This window comes from Nannobrachium achirus (assembly GCF_963921795.1).
Source record: "Nannobrachium achirus genome assembly, chromosome: 23".
Lineage (NCBI taxonomy): Eukaryota > Metazoa > Chordata > Actinopteri > Myctophiformes > Myctophidae > Nannobrachium > Nannobrachium achirus.
The window spans coordinates 29,488,139-29,515,638 of NC_137830.1; the positions used below are offsets into that span (position 1 = coordinate 29,488,139).

At 44.0% G+C, this 27,500-nt stretch overlaps 1 protein-coding gene across 1 annotated transcript in view; it reads left to right on the forward strand.

Annotated features, from left to right (window-relative positions):
* Positions 1-27,500, forward strand: part of celsr1a (cadherin EGF LAG seven-pass G-type receptor 1a) — a gene marked incomplete at its 5' end in the record, with an annotated part of 187,771 nt that overhangs the window by 106,965 nt on the left and 53,306 nt on the right. The window contains 4 exons of the mRNA XM_080754310.1: positions 2,355-2,435; positions 18,512-18,669; positions 22,954-23,117; positions 24,450-24,575. Coding sequence (XP_080610436.1) covers positions 2,355-2,435; positions 18,512-18,669; positions 22,954-23,117; positions 24,450-24,575 — 529 coding nt within the window. The remainder of the gene's footprint in view (positions 1-2,354; positions 2,436-18,511; positions 18,670-22,953; positions 23,118-24,449; positions 24,576-27,500) is intronic.

Consider the following 27,500-nt stretch of genomic DNA (forward strand, 5'->3'; position numbering starts at 1 on the left):
CCTCTCAGACCCAGAAGATTCTGTCCACAATGCCATGCTGTATTGGTGTGGTACCATAGAAGAGATATCAGGCGGGTTGATCAAAATAACAATTCTTCTACATTTTCTAATTGTGTGGACTAAATTAAGGGAGTACTTCACCACTTTTCAACCTATCTTCATATAATTGGTCCTCACTAAAAAATAGCTTTTTTTCTTTTTCTTTTTTTTCTCAGAGGAGGGTTGTGGGCAGGTCAGAAACCCATCGTCTTGTGACATCATCGATTGGGAATCCAAGCTAATAGAAAATGCAGGCTTTCTACTCCAGAAAAGTGGCAATGTTAAAGTGGAAGCCATTGTTCTCGCGATAATAAAAATCGAAATATTTGTGCTATAATTGTGCTATTTTATTATGAACATTAGTGAGGACCTATTATATGAAGATGGGTTTAAAAGTGGCAAAGTCCTCCTTTAAGTAATGCAGATGTTTAACAATAATTCAACTCTTGAGAGCGTAAAAGTGTTTAAAAACATTTTATACTTTAAACCACTGGTTGAGAACCGCTGTTCTAAACATAAAGTCTTCTAAGCTAATATAACCTTGGGTTGGCACAAGTCTCAGATCCTCCTGGTGTTTTGTTCTCATGTGTGACATATTAATACCTAAACGCTTACTCACCAGGTTTAGTTTGAACTCCGGTAACAGTTTAGATCTTGCCTTGTCAGATCATTTCGGTGTTCTCTTTCATATCGTCTTATTGCTCATGACCTCCAAGGGTTATCAGATACTGTTAAAGAATGCCAGTATCAATGAGAACACTATAGTGTAGATATATCTCTGTCGGGTGGAAACCCCATAATATGCAATAGTGTTGCTATTCAGGGGTAAAATTCAAAAAGTAGCAAAAGTACCAGATCTGCAAGCTTGATACTCATCGCTTAGTTCGCGCCACGTTTCAAGCTTGTGGATCTGCTACTTTTGATGCTTTCGTGTGACAATGTTGTATGATCAAGCAGGGCGTGAAATTACGAAAAAACACAACAAGTTAGAATACGGAGATAAGAGGTTTTTGCCCCGGCGTCAGCAACGATATATTTGTCAGTTTCAGTGGCTCACGGAGAGAGGGAGTTGTCTCCATACATGGGAGCTTTTTGCAGGCCTCTTCACAATTCCAGCAGCAGACAGAAGCTTTGACCAGAAAGCTCTATTATTTGCTGCTACTGTACCTTTCTTTAACCACATGAACCCTAGCCTGACTGCAAGCGTCAGACTCTATCACACACTTCGTTTTGGGATTGAGTCTGAGCCTGGGGACGGAGATTCTACTTCAGCGGGGGCGGGGTAAAGCCTATTGACGTCACACACACACACACACACACACACACACACACACACACACACACACACAGCCCCGTGTGTCGCCGACGGCGACGTGGCGTGACATTGCAAAAATACGTTATTTCTCATAACATATTATATGACTGCATGTTTACGTTAGTGCAAAATGGTATTAAAACGTAATGAAACGGCACTATTGTATAGTTTATTAAAAGAATTCGAGTCGAGTCTGACTCCGCCATGACAGTTTTCACGGACCAATCAGAGTCCACTAGCGGCTCACGTGGGCAGAAGAGCACCAATCAGAGTCCACTACGGACTCTCACGTGGGCAGAACAGCTCCGAAGGGAGGGGGCTGGGACCGGACCAGCCTACCACGTGCCTCAAGTAGCCAGGCTTGGCCCATTCAATTCGCCCGCTCTTTAGGCGAGCTTGAAATAAAATAAAATATCTCCGGGTTCAGTCCACACTACACACCACCCACCAACAGGGGGTGGTGATGTGCGGACTGATTTATCAGGCTACATGAACCCCAGTGTCCCTATTCTGGGGCATTCCATGAAAATGGCTAATCTGCAAGCTTACACACTCACGCACGCATGCTTGGGTGGTAGGCTGTATTTCTGACTCTCTCTCTCTCTCTCATTTGCACAAAGCAGTGCATACAGCCACCAGTGCACCACCAAGCATAGAAGCAGCGCATGTGTACAGTACTTGTAATCCTGTAGCTATAGGCATGTGGGTCTTCAGAGGATGTCTAATGCGTTGGCGTTTCTGTCTCTCAGGGCAGTGAGAGCCAGCTGGATTCCAGTGGGTTCTAATGCACTGTGGTCGAATGCAGAGGTTCTAAATAATGCTGTGAAGTTGAATGGAGTTGAGTCTAATGCGGTGGTGTCTTAATGGGTCTAACTCAGTGAGGTCCAACTCAGTGAAGTCTAATGCAGGGAGGTTTAATAGGTCTAATAGTGCTCTCTAATGCAGTGGGGTCTAGGGGTCTAATAGTGGCGTCTAATGCGTTGGTGTTTCTCTCTCTCAGGACGGTGAGAGCCTGCTGGATTCCAGTGGGGCTCTGCGCCTCCCGCTCTATACCGCCTGGCTGGAACTCCAGCAGAAGGAGGTAACCTCTGACCGCGAGCCTAGCTCTCACCTGGCGCCCTCTATAGGCCCCTGCTTCTAGAACAGTCTCCTGGTGTAGCTGTAGACCTCCGGAGGGAGGCAGCGTGGTGGTGTCTGTAGTTGTAGTTCTGGTGTGTTCTGCTCTGTAGTCGGGTTTTCCTGTAGTTCCTATGTGCTTTGGCTTGGTCCGGTGTTGTTTTGTTTGTGGAACCGTATTTAAGGGGCTTTTTTTCTGGTCGTGGTCTGTGGTGTGTTTTGGTGTGGCTTTTGGATGTGGAATGTGTCGATCCAGAGGAGTTGTGTGTCTGTTGTTTGACCCTTCCATCATTTCCACACTATTACCCCCTTTTCTCCCCCAATTTAGTCGTTATGCCAATGAACCCCCCCCCCCCCCCCCCCACACACACACACACACACACACACACACACACGCACGCGCGCGCGCGTGTCGTCAATTCAATTCAATTCAATTGGCTTTATTGGCATGACATTTTACAAATGTTGCCAAAGCACACATACAATTTGGCCTACAGTATGACAAACAACTTAACAATATAAATCAATGAAATTACAGTACATAAACAAAGGAGATGGCGCGCTGTAAAGTAAAACATTATATACATTACATGTGTCTGGTTGTCCCTTTTCTTGTGACAGGAATTTACATATTTCGCAGCTAAAACTGCACATTCTTTCTGTTCTCCCAAAAGGAGTGGCAATTTCTCCCCTTCTGTCATACTTCTGAATTCTGGGCAAATTATTTCAATTTTTGGGAAGAACTCCTCCCTAATGTTAGTGTGTTTTTTGCATTGTGTTAGGAAGTGTAATTCTGTCTCTACTGCTCCCTCATCACAATGACAACACAGCCTCTCCTCTCAGGGCAGCCAGGTCGGTCTGTCCTTCTCTATAGCCAAACCATGATCACTCAGCCTGAACAATGTCAATGTCTTTCTCAGGTTTTTATCAGTTGCTGTGCTTAGGTAAAGCCACAGTGTACTGTCTGTTTAGGGCCAAATATGTTTCTACTTTGTGTTCTTTCCAATAATGTATGTATCTTTTTCTTTAGTTATAATTTGGTTAGGTCTATCTTCTGAGTGATAGTGTAGTTGCAGTGAGGATGGCTGTTGTATCCTATTGACTCACCTGCCAGCCAGTGATGAGCCCCCACCGGGAGGACATGGAGTCCTATACTCCTGGCGCCTCACCCTACCTGCTGACCAGGGGTGTAGTTGTCCCGATTTAAAATTAAGCAACACAGAACTAAAAGTTCCTATGATTGGCCGCTAGTTGCGCTGTTCTGGCACCAGAAGCATCATGTCCTCCATAGGATTCCATTCTATTCCCCCGAACGTTTACATTTGATTTTCTTACCTTAATAAACATTGTCAGCGTCATGTCATGCGTTTTGTGAAAATATGGTCCAATTTATGTTATATTTGATATTATAGCAGGGTATGCTGTAGGAGGGGCCTGTGATCATAGGCTTGTGATGATTCTTCTTCGTGTGCTTTATTTTCGGCAAGCTCAAACTCACACACACACACACACACACACACACACACACACACACACACACACACACACACACACACACACACACCCACACACACACACACACACACACACCTAGGGACGTACTGTATATACAGAATAGACCACTCTCACTCTCTCTCTCTCTTTCTCTCCTTCTCATTTCTGTCGTTCCCTCACTCATTCTCACATCTTCGCTCTCAATTCACAAACTTGCTTCCAAAGACAGATCATGGGATCAGCACCTCGTCACAGGAGATGACAAAGTATTCTGTATACGGTGCACCCACAACACTGTCAGCTCTCATCGCATCGTGCACTGGGGCTCGTTCGGCTGAACGCTCCGTGTCTTGTGTCTATCCAAGACAGTGTTAATTTTGGCAGCACATTTTTTTATTTAGTTTTTGTTGCAGTCTTTTGAATAAAATGCGATTTTGTTTTAGTTATATTCTAGTCATCTGAAATGTTTTAGTTTTGGTCTAGTTTTAGTCGACTAAATATCATAATATTTTAGTCGAATAAATGTACATTGATTTTGTCGATAGTTTTGGCAGGCCTTGATGGTGTCGTAATGGCTGATTTTACACACTCGGTTGGAATCCACGCGATACATTGTGAGCTTGTAGATCGGCTATTATTTTCAGAGTGCAACACCCGGGTGCAACCATACATAAAATGACTTGTCGTTTAGTTCTACTGGATCTCTTCTCCACTAGTCCCTACCGTGAAATTTTAGTCAAGTTTTTTAGCCTTAGTTTTAGTCATCATAGCTTAGTTTTTATTTAGTTTCTATTTAGTTTTCGTCAGTGAAAAAAGCCAGTCGACGAACATTTTTCGTCATAGTTTTAGTCGACGAAATCAACGCTGCAGACAAGACAGCGAGGCAGGCTGGCTAGCAGACCGACAGGCAGACAGACAAAGAGAGTTGCTGTATATTTTCATTGGCAGCGATGCAGCACCTTCTCCTGTCAGCGGAGATTAAGCGCACACTCAACGTGTCTAGGATGACTCTCTGATGAAGGAATATGTTTTTGTCCTGATTCTGATCTGATTTAATAGGTTCCTTGTAAGAGACTTAACAATAACACCATGTCTGTAGTCATGTGGTGGATTAGTTACTGTACAATACGCAGTGGTGGAAAAACTACTCGCATGCTGCAATGTAGAAAGAAGTACTTCGGAGTTCTAAATGTGCTTGAATAAAAGTGCAAAAGCATCAAAATGTACCAAAAGTAGAAAGTACTCAGTAGCTGCGTTTACATGGACACTTTTAATCGGGTTAAAACAAGATTTAAAATAAATCTGATTAAAATTCTCCATGTATTCTCCATGTATTCTCCATGTATAAACCAACCAGATTTAAATTCTAATCAGATGCAGAGGGGTGGTCTAGACCTTTTTACAACCTGATCAAACACCAGATCAGGTTGATCTCACCACATGTAAACACTTAATCCAAAACCTTCAATCAGGTTTATTTTAATCAGATTGGAAGAAAGGTGTCCATGTAAACGTGGCTAATGTCTTATTTCACAAGTTTTAAAATGTATGTATATTTTTTGAAAACAGCAGAAATGTATATATAGGGCTGAAGTGGTAAATGTATGTTTTGTTGCGACCGTACGGTAGGTCGCAGTTTACTATCAGAACCTTCACAGCTTGTCCGTATACGTCCGGACGGACGGGTACCGCCTGACACTGTGGTTCCCCTGACACATCACTGTGACATGTGATGTCACCTGTGATGTCACAGTGATGTGTCAGGGGAACAACAGTGTCAAGCGTGGTCTATGGGTTTGTCGCTTGACATCACGCTTTGACATCACTGTGATGTCATGGGAACCACTCTAACAGAATCCCTTTTATGCCCATATATGGAGATCCCTGATGTCATCAATATTAAGCCCATATCTAACAGGACTTCATATGGGAATGCCCATATATGGAGGAAGACAGCCCATATATGTGTGGTTCAGACATGGATCTCCAGGGATGTATGGGCATAAAAGGGATTGATGTCATAGGATTTTCACATAACGAATAACTGAGTAAGCATGTTTGAACTGAGGTTTTTGTTAAAGTTAACACAAAATGTTTGCATAAAATAGTGGTTAAAGTAATTATGCGCAATAATGCGTTGTTAAAAGTGAGTCGGGCCAACAGTCATTCTCCAGTTCTATCTCCCTCACTCGCCCCCCCCCCCCCCCCCTTCTCAGGTCATGCTAGGTGAGCTGAATGGAATCTCCCCCGTTCCGACACACAGACATACTCTCACTCACTTAGCAGGAAATTAGAGAAGGAATGCCACGGGGGGAACAAGAAGAAAAAGAGGGGAGGGAGGGAGGGAGAGAGGGAGCGAGGGAGCGAGCGAGGGGAGGGGAGGGTGTCAGACAGAGAAAGGAAGAGGAGGGATGGACGGACAAAGAAAGATCAGCAGACCCAAAATCTGAATGAGTCAGAGAGCCGAGCGAAGAGAGGGGGGGAATGGTGGAGTGAAAGAGAGAGTAGAGGACGGCGAGAGTCTGGGTAGAGAGAGAGAGAGAGAAAGAAAGGAAGAGACAGAGAGAGAGAGAGAGACATTGTTTTCCAACTCCTTGTGCCCAAGGAACAGCAATGGGCAAGTCAAAATGTGAAGTCACACCTGCATCCAAAGTGAACATACCTTGCCTATGACATAATCCGAACTAGGTATGCTTATTGAATTTGCCTCAGTATTGGGAAATGAGTGCGCACACAATAGCTAATAAAATGCAATTCATGCGTTTTGGTATATTTGCATACTGTATATTAAAATAATAATGTATGTTTGTCACAAAATCCCAAAGCACACGTGGGCACGCCGTTTGGGAACCTTTGGGAGGGAGGGAGAGAGAGAGAGAGAGAGAGAGAGAGAGAGAGAGAGAGATTCTGTCATGCAGAAGGTGGTCTGTGGAGACAGATTTATCTGTCAAACATCTGTTGTTCTCCATGACTTATTACGTGCTCTCTCTCTCTCTCTCTCTCTCTCTCTCTCACACACACACACACACACACACACACACACACACACACACACACACACACACACAGTTTCCGACAAACATGCATACACTTGCAGACACACACACACATTTGAAAGGCTCTTTTTTTGAACACTTCAGGTCATGCTTTAACTATAAAGAAATAGCAGATCTACAAGCTCACAGCGCTGTGAGCTTGTAGACCTGCTATTTTTGAAAACTTTTTAAACATATTTTGTGCAAGCCTTTGAATATTTTTGACCCGATTCTCTTCTTCTAAATCAGTGGTTCTCAAACTTTTTCATATAAGGACCCCCAAAATTACATGTATGAGGCCGTGTAGAGTTAATTCAAGTCCCGTTCTCTAAGACTACAGGGGTTTAATTTGGTTAAACAAGTATAAAACACTATGGGCCCATGCCTTACCCCCACTTATCCCTAAACTTCTTTGCCTTTTTATTTTTTTTACTATTTTGAAGAAAAGAAAAAAATAATAATAAATAGTTCAAATAGCTGATCTACAAGCTCACAACGTGTTGATGTAGATCGGCTATTTGAAGTATTTTAAAATGTTTTTCAAAATAGTAAAACAAGGCAAAGAGGTTTAGTCGTAAGGCATGGAGGAAACTATAGCTGCATATCGTCATTGTCGTGTGGAAACCTTGTATGTCCAAAACCGTTCGTTTGGCATTTATCATTTTTAAAATGATTTAAACTAGTGAAAACAGCCGATCTACAAGCACACAACGCCTCGCACCGCGAGGCGTTGTGTGCTTGTAGATCTGCTGTTTTCACTACTTTTGTGCGACGGCCTTGTATGACGAAGCAGGGCTTTACTTCGCGAAAGAACGTACACATTTGAAACTTGGAGATACGAGGTCTCCACCTGACAACGACGATATGTACAGAGAAGGAAAGAAATGGGTGGAGGGGGTGGGGGTAAAGTGAGTCTAAGGTCTTTAAAGGAACACTCTTTGACTGAGTAGATAGAAATACACACAGTGACGGGGATGGAGAGAGAGAGAGCCCTAGATAATTTACTCTCACCTACTATAAATACCTGGCAGTTCATCCTCCACCCAGCCCGTCTTATCTGTCCTCCCACCTGTCTGTTCCCCCATCCGTCTCCCTGAATCACTGGCCTTATCTCGCACAATCACAGGCCTTATCAAGGACTGCACATTTTTACTGCCAATTGCCAAACATCAACATGAATCTTCATAACGACTCCATGTTGTGCTCATATCTGGATGGGTTCCTGGCTGCTAAACATTGATCTGATAGGGCTGGGAGGTGATATTATGACTTCAAATCAATATAAATATCCCCATTATTTCAAACCTTTGCCTTGATTCCGATTAATGAACGATTATAAGAATATAGAGTGAAAAAAAGCAGTGAAAAACAGTTGTGAGCTTGTATATTTCTGTATGCCACCATTGTACAATGAAGTTTACTTGACTTAGTCTATTACGATTTTTTTTGTGTCAATTTGTTGACTAATACGAAAACATATTGAATTAGTTATTTATCCATTTTAATATATCAAATATAATTGATCATCAGCCCTGATCAATTATCCATTTCATTCTAGACTTTATATTTGTTAACCACTTCTTCTCACCTCCATATTTTAACTTTTTGTGTTCCGCCGTGGTCTTCAGACCACGGCGGAAGCTAGGGAGTGAGTCCGTTGTTCTAAGTGCGACAGGGAGTTTATGCCACAGTTTGGGGGCCAGGAGGGCGAATTGCATAGGACTTGATATACATACTACAGCGTCTGCATCACACAAAAGCATCAAAAGCATCAGTCTGCGCAGTGCTTCGAGCTTGTTGATCTACTACTTTTGCTGTGTTTTTTTTCTCTTTTTTTTATCCTGAAAAGTGTCATTTTTTAGACATAATGAGGTTCCTCCCGACAGAGACGATATGCAGATTAATGAAGGAAGATTTTTCTCCCATCCCTCCGACACAGGATCAGCTTACCTTGACCTCCGCTGTTTGTTCGCCTGCTTAGAGAAGCTGTGAAGCTGACAAAGCCACACAGCCCACCTGTTACCCTGATAGACAGCAGACCAGTAACCTATATTCTTGAACATTGTAGCCCTGTGTATGGCCTCAGGAGACCGTGCGTGTGTGTGTGTGTGTGTGTGTGTGTGTGTGTGTGTGTGTGCGCCCTCGCGCATGCGCGCGTGTGTGCGTGTATGTGTTAGGTGTGAATAATTGACACTTCTAGGTTTACACAGCCAGAGGGGCGGTGAGGTAATGTGGACATGAACGAGACGTCTCTCTCGCCACCAGTGACAGACTAGCTTTACGCAAGATGACATGGCCAAAACTCTACACTCACACACACACACTCACGTAGCAAACACTACACCGTGTACACAATGAAAGAGAGTTGGAGACGATGGCATTCATTCAATCAAACACACTGTACACTGCAGTAAAGAGTTTCTGTGTGTCTGTGTGCACGTGTGTGTGTGGGTGTGTGTGTGTGTGTGTGTGTGTGTGTGTGTGTGTGTGTGTGTGTGTGTGTGTGTGTGTGTGTGTGTGTGTGTGTGTGTGTGTGTGTGCAGTATGTGTGTGACAGACATACTGTACAGTACATAGATTATAACATAGACATGAGATAAATAGATACCACATACATTTGTATACAGTATATCAAATGTGCATCCACACATTCATATCTTGTACACTTTAATAGCCTTTTGTTTCCGTTGCCTGACACCTCATCCGCACTGCACGCGAGCGAGCAAGCGACGCGATGTCCCGCGAAATACTGTCCGCATATGGATTTTCGGCCATTGCGTTGCGACGGCTGCCTGAACCAATCAAATAAATAATTAATTAATAAAAGTGTTTGGGGGGGCGGGGACATGGCCGCGCGAAACCTCGCTCAAATAGAGACTCTGCGAGTGGTCGCGACGTCGCTCGCGGTAGGTCGGGACGTTCTCATTGAAACAAATGTATTTTAATGAGATTGCATCGCTCGCGGCGCATCTCTCACGCCACATCGCGTGAGGTGTGATACCTATGTTTAAGGTTAAATTTACTGTAGGTGTCTATCTAGTACAGTAAATACTGTACTTGATCACGTTGTCACGATGAAACAATTATATTAACCACTTAAACCTTGCACACACACACACACACACACACACACACACACACACACACACACACACACACGCTATACCAAATCTCGTTGTGGGAAATAGCTGATCTACAAGCTCAAATGGTGTTGAGTTGTGACACATTGTGAGCTTGTCAATCTGCTCTTTGCACCAAACGTTAGGGTCGCTAGGGTTCAAGAGTACTTATTTACTGTAATTATCGGCAAATACAATTAGAGGAAACACTGCCTGCTTTTAGAAACACGCACTCGTGCCCTCAAAAACACAGTGTCGAGTGTTGAGAATATCAGTGGGTGGAGAGTCATTTTAGAGAAGGAGAGAGAGAGTGAGAGGGAGTCTGACAGAGAGAGAGTTAGAGAGAGAGAGAGAGAGAGAGAGAGAGAGAGAGAATGGGATTTCCGCTGTCAAACATAAATATAATCACAGCCTTCGAGTCACACTTCCTTTATTAAGAAAATAAAATGCTTTGCCGTGTGCTCCCCCGCCGGCCTCTTCCTGTTTCACACGCACGCACGCATGCACGCGCACACACACACACACACACACACACACACACACACACACACACACACACACACACACACACACACACACACACACACACACACACACACACCTGCATACAGTATACTGGCTGGTCATTGACAGTGTTGTACTTTGTTTAGAGTGCAACTCAATCTGCTTCTCGTGCCTGTAGGCCTGTGTTGACAGACGTCAGCGTTAATATAGGTGTCAGAAAAGACTTACTCAGCTCGCTGTCCATGGTATGTCTGCGTGTGTGCGTGTGTGTGTGTGTGTGTGTGTGTGTGTGTGTGTGTGTGTGTGTGTGTGTGTGTGTGTGTGTGTGTGTGTGTGTGTGTGTGTGTGTGTGTGTGTGCGTGTGTGTGTGTGTGTGTGTGTGTGTGTGTGTGTGCGGGTGTGTATGTGTTGTTAAAAGTGTTGCTGCAGGGTAATACGTAAAGACCAGGTTAAACCCTGCTTGAACTTGTGTGGACAGTGTTGACAGTGTGTGTGTGTTTGTGCTTGTGCAAAGTTAACACTTATAAGCAATTTCACCACGTCGTTGTTGTTGTTTAACCACCCTATTTTAGGGTGAACATTCGGCTAAAATAGATTATGTCTACAAGCTCGCAACACATCAGTTTGTGATTAATTTGTATAATCTTACATTATATTACGCGACGTAAATGCACATCTTTCCACCTGAGATACGGTAGGCTAGGTCACACAGAAATATATGTTTCCATCAGAACAGACTGAAAGTAACTTTATACTTGACGTTTAACCACTTGAACCCCAGCATCCCTGTTCTGGAGGGGGAAGGTTCACAAAAAATAGCTCACAACGCGTCACAACGCGTCACAACGCGTCACAACGTGACGCGTTGTGAGCTTGTAGATCGGCTATTTTTGGTGAAGAGTCGGCCGTAGATGCAAAAATAACTCATCAAGTACAATCATGTCCCCGAAGTGATATTGATATATTGCACCCTTGGGTGCCACGACACCCCAGGGTGCCCCGTCACCCACTTTGAAAACCCCTGCTCTAGGGAGTCCCTAGAAGCAAAGATTTTCTTTACTTTTGAGTGGTGGTAAACCGCTCCATAGAGTGGCTGTGCGTGTGTCTGTAGCCTTTTTCCTCAGCGTTTTGCCATAGCAAAATGTGTGTACGTAGCATCATGTTTGTCTAGTGATGTCATATGTCGTATGTCTGTAGCCTTTTTCCTCAGCATTTTGCCATAGCAAAACATGTGTGTGTAGCATAGCCTGTACATCCTAGACTCAAATCCTAGTCTGAAGACGTTATGCAAGCACGACCACCGCTCACTTCACATTGGGTGTGATTTTTTTATTTACAGTAGAAAGGTCAGGGCGAGGTATTCTTTTACCAGTTTCGAGTAGCAGCCGCCTGCAAGTGACTTTTCAAAGCAGTTTTAAAGGAGGGTAGGGATTTTCACTCCTTTAAGGCCGTCGGTAGGGCGTTCCACATTTTTGCGGCATAGCAGTAGCAGGAGAATGAATTTAACACTTTTTTTTTGCCAAATCTGGGTTGAACGTGATCTGTGGAGCTGCCTCTGGTGTTGTAATTGTGAACATCCTTTTGGAAGTTTTTTGTTACATGGGTATCTTAGCGGTGTAGTGTATCTTGTACACCAGGCCCACTGCAAGATGCTGTACTCCAGGGGTCTTCAACGTTTTCAGACCAAAGAGTTGAGAGATGTAGCCGGGATCCCCCACAACCTGTTCATGTATTCCATATAGTTTCATTGTTTGACAGCACAATTGTATTTTGGATTCATGTCAATTTGTGCTTTCAGATATTTAACCACTTTGTCAATAAACTTGACCTTTCAATCTGTACTTAGTCTGCTCTTTTCCCCCTCTACATCAAACCTCCGAAAATAGCTGATCTACAAGCTCACAACGCCTCGCAGCACGAGGCGTGTTCTCAGAATAAGGAAACTGGAGTTCAAGTGGTTAATATAAAAAAGGGGAAAAGGGTTCTATCACTCAGTTTTGGAGGACCCTAACTCTGAGGACCCCCTAGGGGTCCCGGACCCCCTGTTAAAGACCCCAGAGGGAGGTGTAAAGACTCCTCAATGGGAACGCGGCTGGCCTCGTCACAACATCCACTGTGTCTCTCCAGTGGAGTGGAGTCCTCCTTACATAAGAAACACATTCAGCACTGTCACTCACACACAGCATCTCCAGACAAGACCCGCCCCTTCCTCTCTCTCTCTCTCTCTCTCTCTCTGCTGTGAACTCGGGTGGATTTATGATAATTACCAGAGCCTCAGCCAACAGCGGAAGAACACTCACATGAGAGAGAGAGAGAGAGAGAGAGAGAATGAGTTCACGCGTTCACAGCAGGACGCGTTCTCGGGCTAGACAGGAAGACCGGATGCCTCCGGTTGCCATGGGGACGCCTGGAGGCGGTGGGCGGGGTGGGTCCTTTGGTGGGGGGGTGGGAGGCTATGAGCAGGTAAGCACCTGCAGACACTTAAGGCCGATTGGCCAGCTGCCAAAGACAGGGGTGTGGCCTTGTTCCAGCATGACCGCTTTTTTTACATGTTAACGCCGAGACGCCAAGATTTACAGGTCACACACACACACACACACACACACACACACACACACACACACACACACGCGCGCTTGTTAAAATCGTCATTTACCTTGCTTAATGAGTGTGAGTGTCAACTCACGCCAGGTGACCACTTCAGTGAACTGTCCCGCTGTTGAGACTATAAGGGTTAAAATGACACTCAGAACTTTGCAATGTGACTGCTATCACTGTTGAAGAAACATGCTTGCTGTCGGGCAGAAACAGTTTGGATTGTCAGAGAAAACATACGTGATACGCTAGCATGCTTTTTCTGCCATAGTTTGAATGAAGTTGATCTTTACACCGATAGAAAATAAAGATGTTACATTAAATATTAGTACTGTACAGTGACAGTAGTGATAGTAGTGATAGTCATTTTAACCCATTAAAACCGTGAAAGTGTATTTTTTATTTTATTTTAGCCTTATTATTTGTGACATTGTGGTATGATGAGGAAGGGCTTTCATTTATGAAAAAACACAAAACGTTAAAATATGGAGATAAGATATATAGCAAGTTAACAATAATTTATCAGAATACTGGATATAGAAGACAATTGTAGAATCGGCCTACGGTCTTAATGGCCTAAGCGTAATCTATCTATAAATGCGAGAAGTCTCTGCGTGTCTGCGTGTGTGTCTGTAATCCGCGTATCTCGAGAACCGTTCGTCCCACCGGCTTCAGATTCGGCACGCGCGTTCCCCGCCGCGGCACGGAGTGCAGTGCCGGGCCTCGACCCGACGCGCGGTTTTCCCTAACCGGCGCGAAACGTTCGTAATCTCCTTATGCGGGGCTGATTGTTGACATCAGGCTGTTCCGGAGGAAATCGGTGCAAGCGCTTACTCATTGTGACATCACTTCATAAAAGGCTCTGACATCACGTACACCACATGAGTCAACAAAAAATCTCTGTGAGTGTGTATGTATGTATGTAATCCGCTTATCTCGAGAACCGTTCATCCCACCGGCACGCGCGTTCTCCATATATGGGAATAAAATGAATGCCCGTATGCGGAGCTGATGTCTGACATCAGAGTTTTCCGCAACCGGTACTGTGTGTGCAGAGATCTTCATATATGGGCATAAGTGGACAAAGACAAACAGACGGGTCCTATGACAACAGGTATATTGGGGTTTGCATTAAAGGGTGGGGCATTCATGGGGTTTGCATTAAAGGGTGGGGCATTCATTCCCTATTTCAAATTCGGCATGCACGTTCCCCACCGCAGCAGGTAGTGCAGTGCTCGGCCTCGACCCGACCCGATACACGATTTTCTGGAACCAGCACGAAAGGTTCGGATTCTGATGTCTGACATCAGGATTTTCCAGAACTGGCACTGTGTCTGCATAGATCTCCATATATGGGCATAACATGGATGCAGACAGACAGATACAGATATCTCCATATATGGGATAAATGGACACAGGCAAACAGATGGTCAAAGATCTCCATATATGGGCATAAAGTGGACGCAGACAGACAGATACAGATATCTCCATATATGGGCATAAATGGACACAGGCAAACAGATGGTCAAAACGGGTCCTATGACAACAGGTATAATGGGGTTTGCATTAAGTTTGTCTCCTCCTCCATCTGTTTGTCTGTGTCCCTTTATGCCCATTATGGAGATCTCTGTATCTGTCTGTGCCTCCGACTGTGTTGCAGACACAGTGCCGGTTCCCCCTTTAATGCAAACCCCATTATACCTGTTGTCATAGGACCCGTTTTGACCATCTGTTTGAAAAAGCGACAGAGATCTCATATATGGGCATAAAATGGACGCAGATAAACAGATATCTCCATATATGGCATATATGGGCATACAATGGACGCAGAATCACAAAGATCTCCATATACGGGCATAAAAGGGACACAGACAGACAGATACAGAGATCTCCATATATGGGCATAAAATGGACTCAGATAGACAGATATCTCCATATATGGGCATATATGGGCATAAAATGGACCCAGAACTATAACTGCAGTGATCTCCATACATGGACATAAAATGGACGCCGACAGACAGACAGATACAGATATCTCCATATGGGCATAAATGGACACAGGCAGGCAGATGGTCAAAACGGGTCCTATGAAAACAGGTATAATGGGGTTTGCATTAAAGGGCGGGCATTCATTCCCTATTTACATTGTTCCGAGTTGGCCAGGTCGCCGACTAGACGCTGGGCCGCCCCAGCTTCTAGTATATCAAAACAGAACAACAAAAATTGGTAATAAATCGTGCTGGAATTTTTATGGTGGAGATTAGAGTTTGAGATGAGACAGAAAGAAGAGAAGCCAACCCAGCGATGACGTCGGAGTTGTAATGTTGTCAGTGTGTGTGTGTGTGTGTGTGTGTGTGTGTGTGTGTGTGTGTGTGTGTGTGTGTGTGTGTGGAAACTCACTGATGAAGTGTTTTTAGTACAAGGGTGGAAACAGGGAGTCTCCATGATAACCGATAAAACTCACTGGAAAATGTCCCGTAAACGTTAGTCTCTCCCGCTCTCTCCCTTTCCCTTTGTATCTCTCTCTCTCTCTCTCTGTCACCCCTCCCTGTCCTCTGTCTGTCTGTCCCCCCCACCCTCTCTCTCTCTCTCTCTCTCTCTCTCTCTCTCTCTCTCTCTCTCTCTCTCTCTCTCTCCTGTCTTGCTACAAATCTATTTCAGGCCGGTAACATCTCTATTTTTGTCCGTCACAGTCACTTTTTCTATTGTTTTGCCCCCTCCCTGTCTGCCCCTTTGTTGTGCGTCTCTTCCCCACCAGCGTCCAATTTCACTCACGTAGAACTAGACTCATTTATACACTTACACCAGTGTTTCTCAAACTTTTACATTTCGTGGTCTCCCCTTAACTCTAAATGGAACTCATTTGGTTATTTGGTTCCATTTGTACACTGTCAGTGTTACAGTCATGTATGGGTCCATTTAGACCGCCAGAAAGGAACCCACATGGTCCCTGGAATCCAATTTGAGAAACACTGCACTACACAACTACACTACTCATTAGTATGCTGTGTAGGAGTTGGTTCTTAATCGATTCTCTCAATTATATTTCAATTTAAAGGGGCTTTATTGACATGAGAAACCATACATAGTTTACATTTTATTTGCCTAAGCAAATATGAAATAATACAATAAACAAGAATCGACACACAGTCAATTTAAAATCTGGTGTATTGGTTGTGTTGAAGTTAGTGTTGGTGTTCTTTCTCATGTATATTTCATAATATTCTAACTTACTGTAGGCTATATGTCTAGGGATGGCCAAATGGAGATTTTTTCTTAACCGATAACCGTCAGGCCTTATCAGTTAATTAACCGTTAACCGTTAAGGAAATGTGTTTAAAAATGCGCTATTTTAGCGATTTAAAAAAGGAAAATAGGCCTACACACGTTTTTCCCCATAATAAAGTGCTATATTTACACATTAAAAACCATAACACTGGGAGAAACAAGAATACAAATGTTTTCTAAAAGAAATGTGTTTTTGCAAAGAAACGGATTGAAATGATAAGTCTGTAATGTGACGCGCTGGTCGCCAGGCACGTGCGCACATACAGCAAAAGGGGCTTGAGCCCTTAACTTTTATCCGTATGAAAAGGCCCTTTTAGAAATGTCAGCCCATGCCTCTCTAAAATTCTGTGCACTCCCTGGACCCTGGCTATTGCCTAACAAAACCAGCATGAGACGCATGTAGCCGCATGTAGCAATAACTTCCAATCGTATGACTTTTGGAATCGTTGAATCGGCTAAACGTGATGTCCATTTCATTCATTTACTTCTCTCACGCCCGTGTTTTGTGTGTGCTGATGCAGCGATCATTGAATTTGCGACTCTGAGCTTTGTTATTTTCGCATAGCCTACTATGTAACCAAGACGACTTTAGCGTTCCTCACGTCATCAATGTAACATTAGAAAGTTGTGTTTTAAGCTCTTCTTAAACAGGATTCAATGTGACGACGCGGGTCTGTTTTGTAAAATCCAATCGACGAGGGAGCATGTTTCCTGATGAACAAGTCAGCGTGTACAGCCAAATCAAGCACGCAGCGGCAGACTCGCAGTTGTATAAATGCATGGATGTTACACAGATATTGGTGTCCAGAAATGTGTGACCACAGGGCCTGACCATAGAGTTCTAGGGCCTGACCTGTGAAGTGTGAAGGAATGGTACACCCTGCTGGACAAAATATTTCATTACACCAGTCTAGGATTCCATAGCCTGGATGAGCGGGAAAGTCCCCTGCTATTGGCCCTAATGCAGTACCCCCCATCCCATCGTTTGGAGGGCCGCTTCCAATCATGAAACTAGCTCGGTTACCATGTGACATTGGACAGCCAATCGGCAAATAGGTCGCCTAGGTCGCCTAGGTCTCCTGAATGTCTCGCCAGAAAATGATCTCTTTAATGATCTGGTTTACACCAGATAAAAACTAAGAAATGTATGCATACAGACAGCAACAATGTGTACTGTATGGTAGTTCTATGTACCGTACAGATGCATTGCAGATACTGTAGTGCACGTATGGACTCTCTCTCTCTCTCTCTCTCTCTCTCTCTCTCTCTCTCTCTCTCTCTCTCTCTCTCTCTCTCTCTCTCTCTCCCTCCCTCTCTCTCTCTCTCTCTCCCTCCCCTCTCTCTCTCTCTCTCTCTCTCTCTCTCTGTCAGCAGGGTAATCTTGTGTAAACTCTCTGCCACCATCAGAGCTGGGACCTGTAGTCCTATTGTTGTTGTTTTGCGGTTCACTGCTTCACTATATTGCCCTGGGAGAGTGAGTGAGGAGAGACATTATCTGTTTATTCAGACCACCATGCAGTGGTTCTGCACGCTGCTGCAGACGATGGGTTTCACTTGTGTTTTTCCTTTCACACAAACACTTATTCCTTTTTTTTCAGTCAATGCAAACACAACGAATCCTGCTCTTTCCACGTCTGTGTGGGCTGAGGACACCAGTGGTTCGGTGCAGTGGTTCTCAGTTTTCTTCATGTCAAGGACCCCCAAATTCAAGTATTAGGCTGATATTCAAAACTAGCAGATATACAATAGTGTGTCACTTCGTGACAATTTTCCTATTGTGAAAATGTGTTTGTTTTTTACATTCTTTGCTTCCCTGGTCCCAGGCACAACATAGTTTCGAGATAAGATGGGGGGGTCTGCAGCCATATATATATATATATATATCATTTCGGGGGTCCTTGACATGGACCTATAATCCACGTCCTCTCAGCTTTTTCCTAAGATGACAGACCTCTGTGCCTGACGAGACCTTTGATTTTGGCCTTTTGACCTTTGTGTTTCAGCCTAACATCGGCCGCCTGGGCATCCCTCACGGCCCGTCCGGAGAGAAGGTGGCCGTGGTGGCGGTGGACGACTGCGACATCTCCATGGCCATCCGCTTCGGGAACCAGATCGGAAACTACTCCTGTGCCGCTCAGGGAACGCAGACCGGACAGAAAAAGTAAGCTGGCGATAATGTCACTCTGCTTTGTCACATGGTGTTTTATCTCTCTGTCTCAGTCCCGTCCTGTCGTCCCCCCGTTTACTTTCACTCTATCCCTTGGTTAAACTCCTATAGTGTTCGTTTATCCATGTGTAACTGTGAGAGGGTTAGATGTTACATGTAACCAAAAGCAGTGGTTCTCAACCTTTTCAGGCTGTGACCCCCAAAATAATCATATTTTAACTGGGGACCCCCCCACCCTGACGAGCACTGCCTCGCGTTACGAGGCATTGTGAGCATGCCGATCGGCTATTTACACAATTTCCGCCTCTAATATTTGATAATTTGGCCAATGTTTTTGTCATTTCGGAGGTATTAAAAAGTCCTTAAATTGGCACTTTAGAAATGTGCTATACACTTAAACCTTATGTTGGTTTGTTTACTGTTGAGTGAGGAAACAATGTTGCAAATAAGTTAATCATCTGGGGACCCCTCAAAATAATTTGTGGTTTTTGTCATGTCATTATATGTTTCTCCATTGCAATTCTTATCTTATTTTTCATCAGTGTGAGTATAACTTTAATGACATGACAAGATAAACAACAATTGCATTGTGAACACACTTAATAGAGGATGATAAAAGAGCTCCCTGTTTTCTTGCTTTGTGTGTGAGCTCTAAGCCTCTCACCCACAGTACAAAACACAAAACACTGACACACACGCACGCACGCACGCACGCACGCACGCACGCACACACACACACACACACACACACACACACACACTGCCCCCTGTGGTGAGACTAATAGGAGAATGTGTTCTATCAGGGGCGCTGAATGTCAAATTGCCTTCATTACAACAAATGACACCTCCCCCTCCCCCCCGACCTACCCCCTCCCTCCCTCCCCCCTCCGCCAGTGCTGCCATGTCTGCTTATTATAAGCGATGTTGGGCTTGTTTTTCTGTATATAAGCTGCTTGTAAACATTGATAGTTGCGGGTTGCGGGTTTTCTGGGGTTTGTTCCTAAAGTGTGAGTTGCTTATTTGGGGCTTGTTTCATAATGTTCTTAAACCAGTGGTTCTCAAAGGACAGGGAGACCTGTACCAGATTTCTCTTGTTGACATGTTTCAAAAAATATTTTTTTGTTGTTGTTGCAAATAGCAGATCTGCAAGCACACAACTCGTCGCATCGCAACACGTTATGAGCTTGTAGATTGGCTATTTTCAAATACGTGGCCTTTAGTCACTTCATTCGGGCTCGTTGTCCCAGACCCAGTTGGCTTCTTTCTCTCGTGAAATCTGGCAACACTGCACCACGCGGCCGGCCTCTACTTCTGGCCGACCAACAACACCTCCTCAACCAGAAGCTGGGTTTTATCCCGTTGTTGTTTTTTCAGATTTTTTTTTTCCTGAACAGTCACTATTCTAAATGAGGGGAGCTGTTAGCGCGCCTGGCATGCTGGAACACATTGACTGACTGGCTAGAAGGATTAAACACTTTGGAGAGAGAGAGAGAGAGAGAGAGAGAGAGAGAGAGAGAGAGAGAGAGAGAGAGAGAGAGAGAGAGAGAGAGAGAGAGAGAGAGAGAGAGAGAGAGAGAGAGAGAGAGAGAGAGAGGAGTTACACAGAGGCACAACATCAAAGTACAGTTAATGAGGTTACATTCTTTCAGGAACTTGTCTTCTAGCTTGCGGCAGTGAGCTTGGAGGCACAGAGCCACACATTCCCTTCCGTGTCCCCTACATGTCCCCTTATTACAACATGTCCCCTACGTCATCATGTCCCCCAATATCATGTCCTCTGCACCAGGGGTTCCCAGTCCTTTCAGACCGTGACCCCCCCGAAATAATCATATTTGAAGTGGGGACCCTCCGCCCTGACACACGCTTGGAATTGTAGGCGTTACATTTAGTTTTGACTCGGTTCCACAGATATATTGTGAAGAAAGCCGAACTACATGCTCACCACGCTTCGTACTGCAAGACGTTGTGGGCTTGTAGATCGACTATTTTCACACTGTTTACCTTTCTTACGTAATATTTGACAATTTGGCCAATTTCTTGAAAGTCCTATTGTCACTTTAGAAATGTGCAGATACCCCGTATACACGTGTACTGTATGTTGGTTTGTTTACTGTTGAGTGAGAAACAATGTTGCACATTAGGCCAATCATCTGGGTGACCCCTAAGGGACATGTCTCCTAAGAGGCATGTGTCCTAAGGGACATGTCTCCTACATATCGACAGCATGTTGCCTACAGCATGTCGCGCACGCACACAGAGGTTACACTTACCATACCATTGCCACCCACACACACACCCACTGAACGCTCGCAGACACAAATGTCTGAACCTCTCATGTATAAACCTGTTCCACGTATAAACGGCAAGTCCTCCTGTACTTGCTGCTTGACGATCACTGTCTTTTAATCCACTTGAATCCAAAAGCTTTTTGGTGGTGTAACACTTAAACCTGTCACCTCCTTCTTAAAGGTGATACACCATGCATTTAAAAAGTATTTATGTCATATTGTTTATGTCCCAAAAACGTTTTTCAAAAGGTTTGAGGCTAAATTACCACTCCTGAATAGAGCCTCTCTCATTTTTGAATGGCTCTCAGAGCATTTCAGCTGCAGTACCACCTTTGCCCTGAACTGTGCCACCCCCCCCCCCCCCCCCAAAAAAAAATGTTTTTGAAAAAAAAAAAAAAAATGAAAAAAAATTGTTTTGAAAAAAAATTTGTTTTTGAAAAAACATTTGTTTTTGAAAAAAAATTGTTTTTGAAAAAGTAAAAAAAAAAAAAAAAAAAAATCTCCAAAAACGGCCGATGATGACGTCACAATCGGCAGCAAATCTGGATAGCCTGTTTTGAGAACCCGTGGGATACTTTTAACCTTCGCCTTCTCAAAACCAGAGAAAGACACAACGGTCAGAAATGGGACTTTGTGAGGATAGAAGGTGCTAGTGGGACCCCAAAAAAAGGTTTTAAAATAGGAAAAGTGAAATTTCATGGTGTATCACCTTTAATGTTGTCTGCCAGGGACTGGGGATGTACAGTAAATTAGCATTTATTTTGCTACTCCTATATATTTGAAAAATAAGTAAATGTACAGTAAACGTACTATGCTGAATTCCCAGTGATATAGGACTGTGTCATTGTTGCAGTGTACAGTTATTATGTTAGTGTTGTGCGTGTTTTAAGAGCTTGTAGCTCACACAAAACAAATCGTGCTGAACTGTCCTGTTATGATTGCAGAACGTTCCAAATGATTGACTAGCAGTGTCATTAAAGGATTTTCTGGACGATTGTTTTACCGGCTTATAGTCTGGCCATGTGCCAAGTTCTGCCAACGTCGTCTGTCTGTCTGTCAGGAGGAGGAGGAGGAGGAGGAGGAGGCGTGCGTTGAGCGGTTTGGACTCGTGTTGTGGCACGGCAGTGGTGTTAGAGTTAGTTAAATCCCTCCAATCCTTTTCTGTTTGAAGTTTGAGGGCCCCTGGCCGGACTTGGGGGGCTTGTAAGCAGCTTCCTGCATGCCTAGCTTTTGCCTTGTGACAAACTGCTCTTGAGAGTGTAAATCTGAACCCGTATGGGTTTATTTTTTTTTGTCGGGCGTGCTATTCTAGGCGTTCTTTTTTTTAAACGCTCACTATATTCGGCTCCTCGGAACTGGCCCGATGAAGTGAGCGGAGCTGACGTAACTCTCCTTATATGGCTCTGGTATGGACTAGTTGTTAAATGTTAGGGACTACAGATGAAAACGTGCATTCTTGGCAACTACGACATTATTTCCACTCCTTACCCTACTGTATGTAGATTTGTTGCTGTGTTCATATAGATACGTTCTGTTCCTCCCAAAATGAATCAAACAAACGGGGGGAAGGCGCACACCAGTATGGGTGAGGTGCTGCTGACCTTGGTAAATAAGTATAAAACATAAAGGAAAAGGCAGCTCACTTGTAGCCACGATGCAGGATTTATTTAATTAAATACCAATGTTTCGACCTGGAAAGGTCTTCTTCAGTTGTACAGAGTGAAAGGTCAAGTTTATTAAGTATTGACAGTTCAAGTGGTTAAATATCTGAAAACACAAATTGACATGAAAACCAAAATACACTGACGATTGTGCTGTCAAACGATGAATATATGGAATCTATCCCTGCTTCATCTCTCTCTCAGCTAAGGGGTCCTTGGCCTGAAAACTCTGCAGACCCCTGCTCTACAGCTTTGTTTTGGCAACTTTTTCAGTGGTTACATTGTTGTATACTGAGCCCCTCTGGCTTCCTCTCCCCCCTCCCCTACAGGTCTCTGGACCTGACAGGACCCCTGCTGCTGGGCGGGGTCCCCAACCTGCCTGAGCTCTTCCCCGTGAGGAACAGGGACTTTGTGGGCTGCATGAGGAACCTGACCATCGACAGCAGGCCCACCGACATGGCTAGCTTCATCGCTAACAACGGAACCATGGCGGGTGAGATGATGTATAATAAGTCAAGCACTGGGTCGGGGACCCATTTGTGGGTCGTGGACACATTTTTATGGGTCCCTTAATTTTTTTAGCTTTAATTATTATTATTTCAAATCATTTTCAAAAAACATTCCCCAAAAAGATTTTCATGAATAAAAGAAAATGCAATGATGTTCTTAAAGGAGTAGTTCACCCCCAAAATAACTTTTTTTTCTATTGATTAGTCATGCCATGGAGACAAGAGTTCAATAATATTTTTAGTTTTTTGTCGCATTTACCTATCCACTTCGTGCCTTGTGGCACATAAGGCCTTTTTGTCGCATTCCTAAGACAAAAATGTGATAACAATAAATGTACCCCCATTCGTTCCGGATGGGGACCCGTTTCAAAACGGGTCCCCATCCGGAATCAATGGGGGTAAATTTACTCGAATCAAATTTTTGTCTTAGGAATGTGACAAAAACCAAAAAATATTATTGAACTCTACTCTCCATGGCATGAGTAATCAATAGAAAAAAAGTCATTTTGGGGGTGAACTACTCCTTTAAGTAATTTCATTATAAAATAAAATGAAAATCAATGGCTGGAAACACAGATGATCACTGAGGAATCCTATGAAATGAATACATAGACCCCATAGCTTGTAGAGCTGCTACTTTCACTATAATTTATATTTTTGTACTTTATTTGTACTTTTGAATACTTCAGTATTTCTTCTATTCAACTTTTCAACACTTACTGTAAGTGTTCTTAAAAGCAGTTAAACCTGTACTTTAACTAAAATACTAATTTGACACTGCAACTTTCACAGGTAGTGGGCACTTGCATGATAAAATACTAAGGCCACATAGGCCACATACCACACTAACAGAATCCATATATGGCCATGACAGATGGCCAAAACAGCCCATATCTGTGTGGCTGGTTCTACAGACAGGGGTTCTCCATGTATGGGCATAAAAGGGATTGTATGTATGATGTCAGATGTCATCATAGGACCTTCACATAACGAATAATTAAGCATGTTTGGGCTCTCACAGCATATCTCCATATACCGTACAGTACATGGATCTCCATATATGGGTACCAGGGGTCTCCATATATGGATAACTGGTCCGATATACATCACTGGCCAGATGGCAAAGACATGGCCCTTTAGGGCGAGGTCGCTTGTCGCCCTGAGGCGTCTTACTAGTTTAAAACTACTGCTGTAGTACAGTATGATCAAGCAAGGCGTTAATCAATGAAAAAACGATGCACAGTGCGTTCAATACTTTGTGTGCAGTTTCCGGGCACAACAGCTACAATGCATGCTAACCACGTTTCAATGTGCAGGTTGCGCGGCTAAGACGAACTTCTGCTCGCGGGAGGTGTGTCACAACGGAGGAGTGTGTGTCAACAAGTGGAACACGTACGGCTGTGACTGTCTGACCGGGTATGGAGGCAAGAACTGTGAACACGGTAAGAAGCGTGTGTGTGCGCGCGCGCGTGTGTGTGTGCGTGTGTGTCGGAGAACAGACGGGTGTGATCCAGTGTGACTCATGCTAGGGATCACAATGGAAAGTGTAAGCATACTGCACGGCCCTGAGGCCTGCTGCTCTGGAAGACAATGTGTGACTCCTCACTCAATATATCAGTATCACACACACCATCAAACAATATCGCACACGCACGCAAGCACACACGCATGCACGCACACACACACACACACACACACACACACACACACACACACACACACACACACACACACACACACACACACACACACACACACACCCTAGCTATGACCCAGAGATTGTCCCACGTGCGTTGATAGCATCTATCAGGGGTCTTCAATGTTTTTCAAGCCAATGGACCCTTTATCTTTGAGAGAGATGAAGCAGGGACCCCCACCACATAATACGTTAATGTGTATTGTCATACCTTTGACCACTTAAAACCATCAATACTTTGTCATCTTGACCTTTGGCTCTGTACTTGGTCTTTCCACTCTACACCAGACCAAATATTTTGCATAGACAAACAGACAGACAGACAGACAGACTGTGAATACACACACATATACGTGTGTACTAGGGATGCGAAGATATACCGGTACGGATCGTAATCGCGATACAAATGTCCGCGATACGGTTGAATCGGTACATTCAGTGTGTACCGGTACAATAGACGGCCGAAATCGTGATGGATCGTGCCGTGAGTGTCTGGATCGGTATATTCCGCGATTGTATCGGTTCTTCCATATAGTATTTCATTCTATCCTGTGTTTCCGAGGCGCCATGAATGCACCATCATCAGCCGTTCAACCCCCTCCCCAAAAGCCAGTCTTTAACGCGAGCTGCGACTCGGACAGACGGACAACATCTGCACTCTGCATGCAGGCAACCAGGGAGACAGACAGTGCAGCGAAATGCGAGTGAATCAACAGACGAACTAGCAGCCCCACGGGTTAAAAAGATAGTTGTACAGTACTTAGCTTTATAACATCCAAGTCCGCTGCGCTGATTTGTTGTCACAGAGTAGCACAGGCTGATCGAGTGATATGTAATCAACAGCCGTTTCTTAGCGAATCTCCGACGGACAATTGATTGAGATCATCTTCTGCGCTATATTAACTGCACACACACAACAATGTTGCTGGGTGTTGTAACTTGTAGGACTACTGCTTGCGTTTAAAACAAAGTATTTGTCACTGTTCTACAACTTTCCTGTTGATGCAAGCAACTCTCTCACTTTCTCTGCTGCTAGTTCTGCTCTGCATGGGAAAGAAGCCTAATTTATACATCGGAGTACAAGGGTGTCGCACCTAAAATAGCAGACCTACAAGCTCACAATGCGTCGTGGATGCGACGCGTTGTGAGCTTGTAGGTCTGTTTTAAAACATTTTGGCTATAAAAATTGCATAATCCTGGATTAAATATAATATAATATAATATAATATAATATAATATAATATAATAATACAAACCAGGGAGGGACTTTATTGTTTTTCAGGTCAAGGACCCCTTAGCTCAGACAGAGATCAAGCAGGGACCTTCGCTGTAGGCTAGGCATTATAGCCTACTGTATCACACAAATATTTGGCAGGCCCCCTGTAATAACCCTGGATTGGGGTCCCTGACTCCCAGTTGAAGACATATAGGCCTACTAATAATGACATAGGCCTTCTATATGATTAGTTAACAATTCTACAATAGCCAGCAGCTTTGTGTTCTCCCAGAATACTATAGGCCTATGTTGGGTTGTTAGACAGAGCCTAGTACTACAGTGAAACAATAAATTGCCTTGAATTTAAATTTCATAAATTTTTAGTCGCTATGTTTTGTAAATTTGGGGATTTGGGCTTGAATCGTGGTGAATCGTGAATCGTATCGCATCGTATCGGGAACAGGGGTGGATCGCGATGTATCGTATCGGCAGGATTTCAATGTATCGCAATTATATCGTATCGCTGGCAGTGTATCGAGGTCCGTATCGTATCGCCTCAGTGGTCGAGATTCGCATCCCTAGTGTGTACACATACATACACACAGATACTGTACTGTAGATTAGGGGTTTTCAAACTTTTTTGACTAAGGGCACCCTTGTAAATAACCTTTTCATCCACGGCACCACTGAGTTACACTGTTTTTTTTAGAATCTTACACCATATTGGAGAAATATCCGTTTCCATCAGAACTGACTGAAAATAACGTTATACTTGACGTTTAACCACTTGAACCCCAGCATGCCTATTCTGGGGGGAAGGTTCACCGAAAATAGCTGATGTACAAGCTCACAACACGTCACAACGTGATGCGTTGTGAGCTTGTAGATCTGCTATTTTTGGTAGGTGGGAAAAAAAAAATAACTCATCAAGGTCTGTTTTACTAAGCATAGTGAAGTGATATTGATATAGTGATATTGATGAATTCCAAATATTATCTCGCGGCACCCCTGGACTGGCATCACGGCACCCCAGGGTGCCCCGTCACCCACTTTGAAAACCCCTGCTGTAGATAGATAAGCAGGTATAGGAAGGTAAGTAGGTACAGTACTGTAGGTTGGTACAGACATAGCTCAATTCTCAGTTCTCCGCTGTGATTTATCTCCTAGTAACATGTACAGTTTGATCTAGTTGATGTAATTCATGTTGTGAGTCACTGTGTGCTAACTGTTACATTCTACTACTCATATCATCCTCCGCTGATGATGCATCGGTCTGTTTGTATTAGTGCGCATGTGTGTGTGTGTGTGTGTGTGTGTGTGTGTGTGTGTGTGTGTGTGTGTGTGTGGTGTGTGTGTGTGTGGTGTGTGGTGTGTGGTGTGATCGTCCGTCCGACTACCTTACCAGTAGTTTTTGTGTTCATGTATGCCTTGCGGTTCTGTGGTCAGAATCCTGCA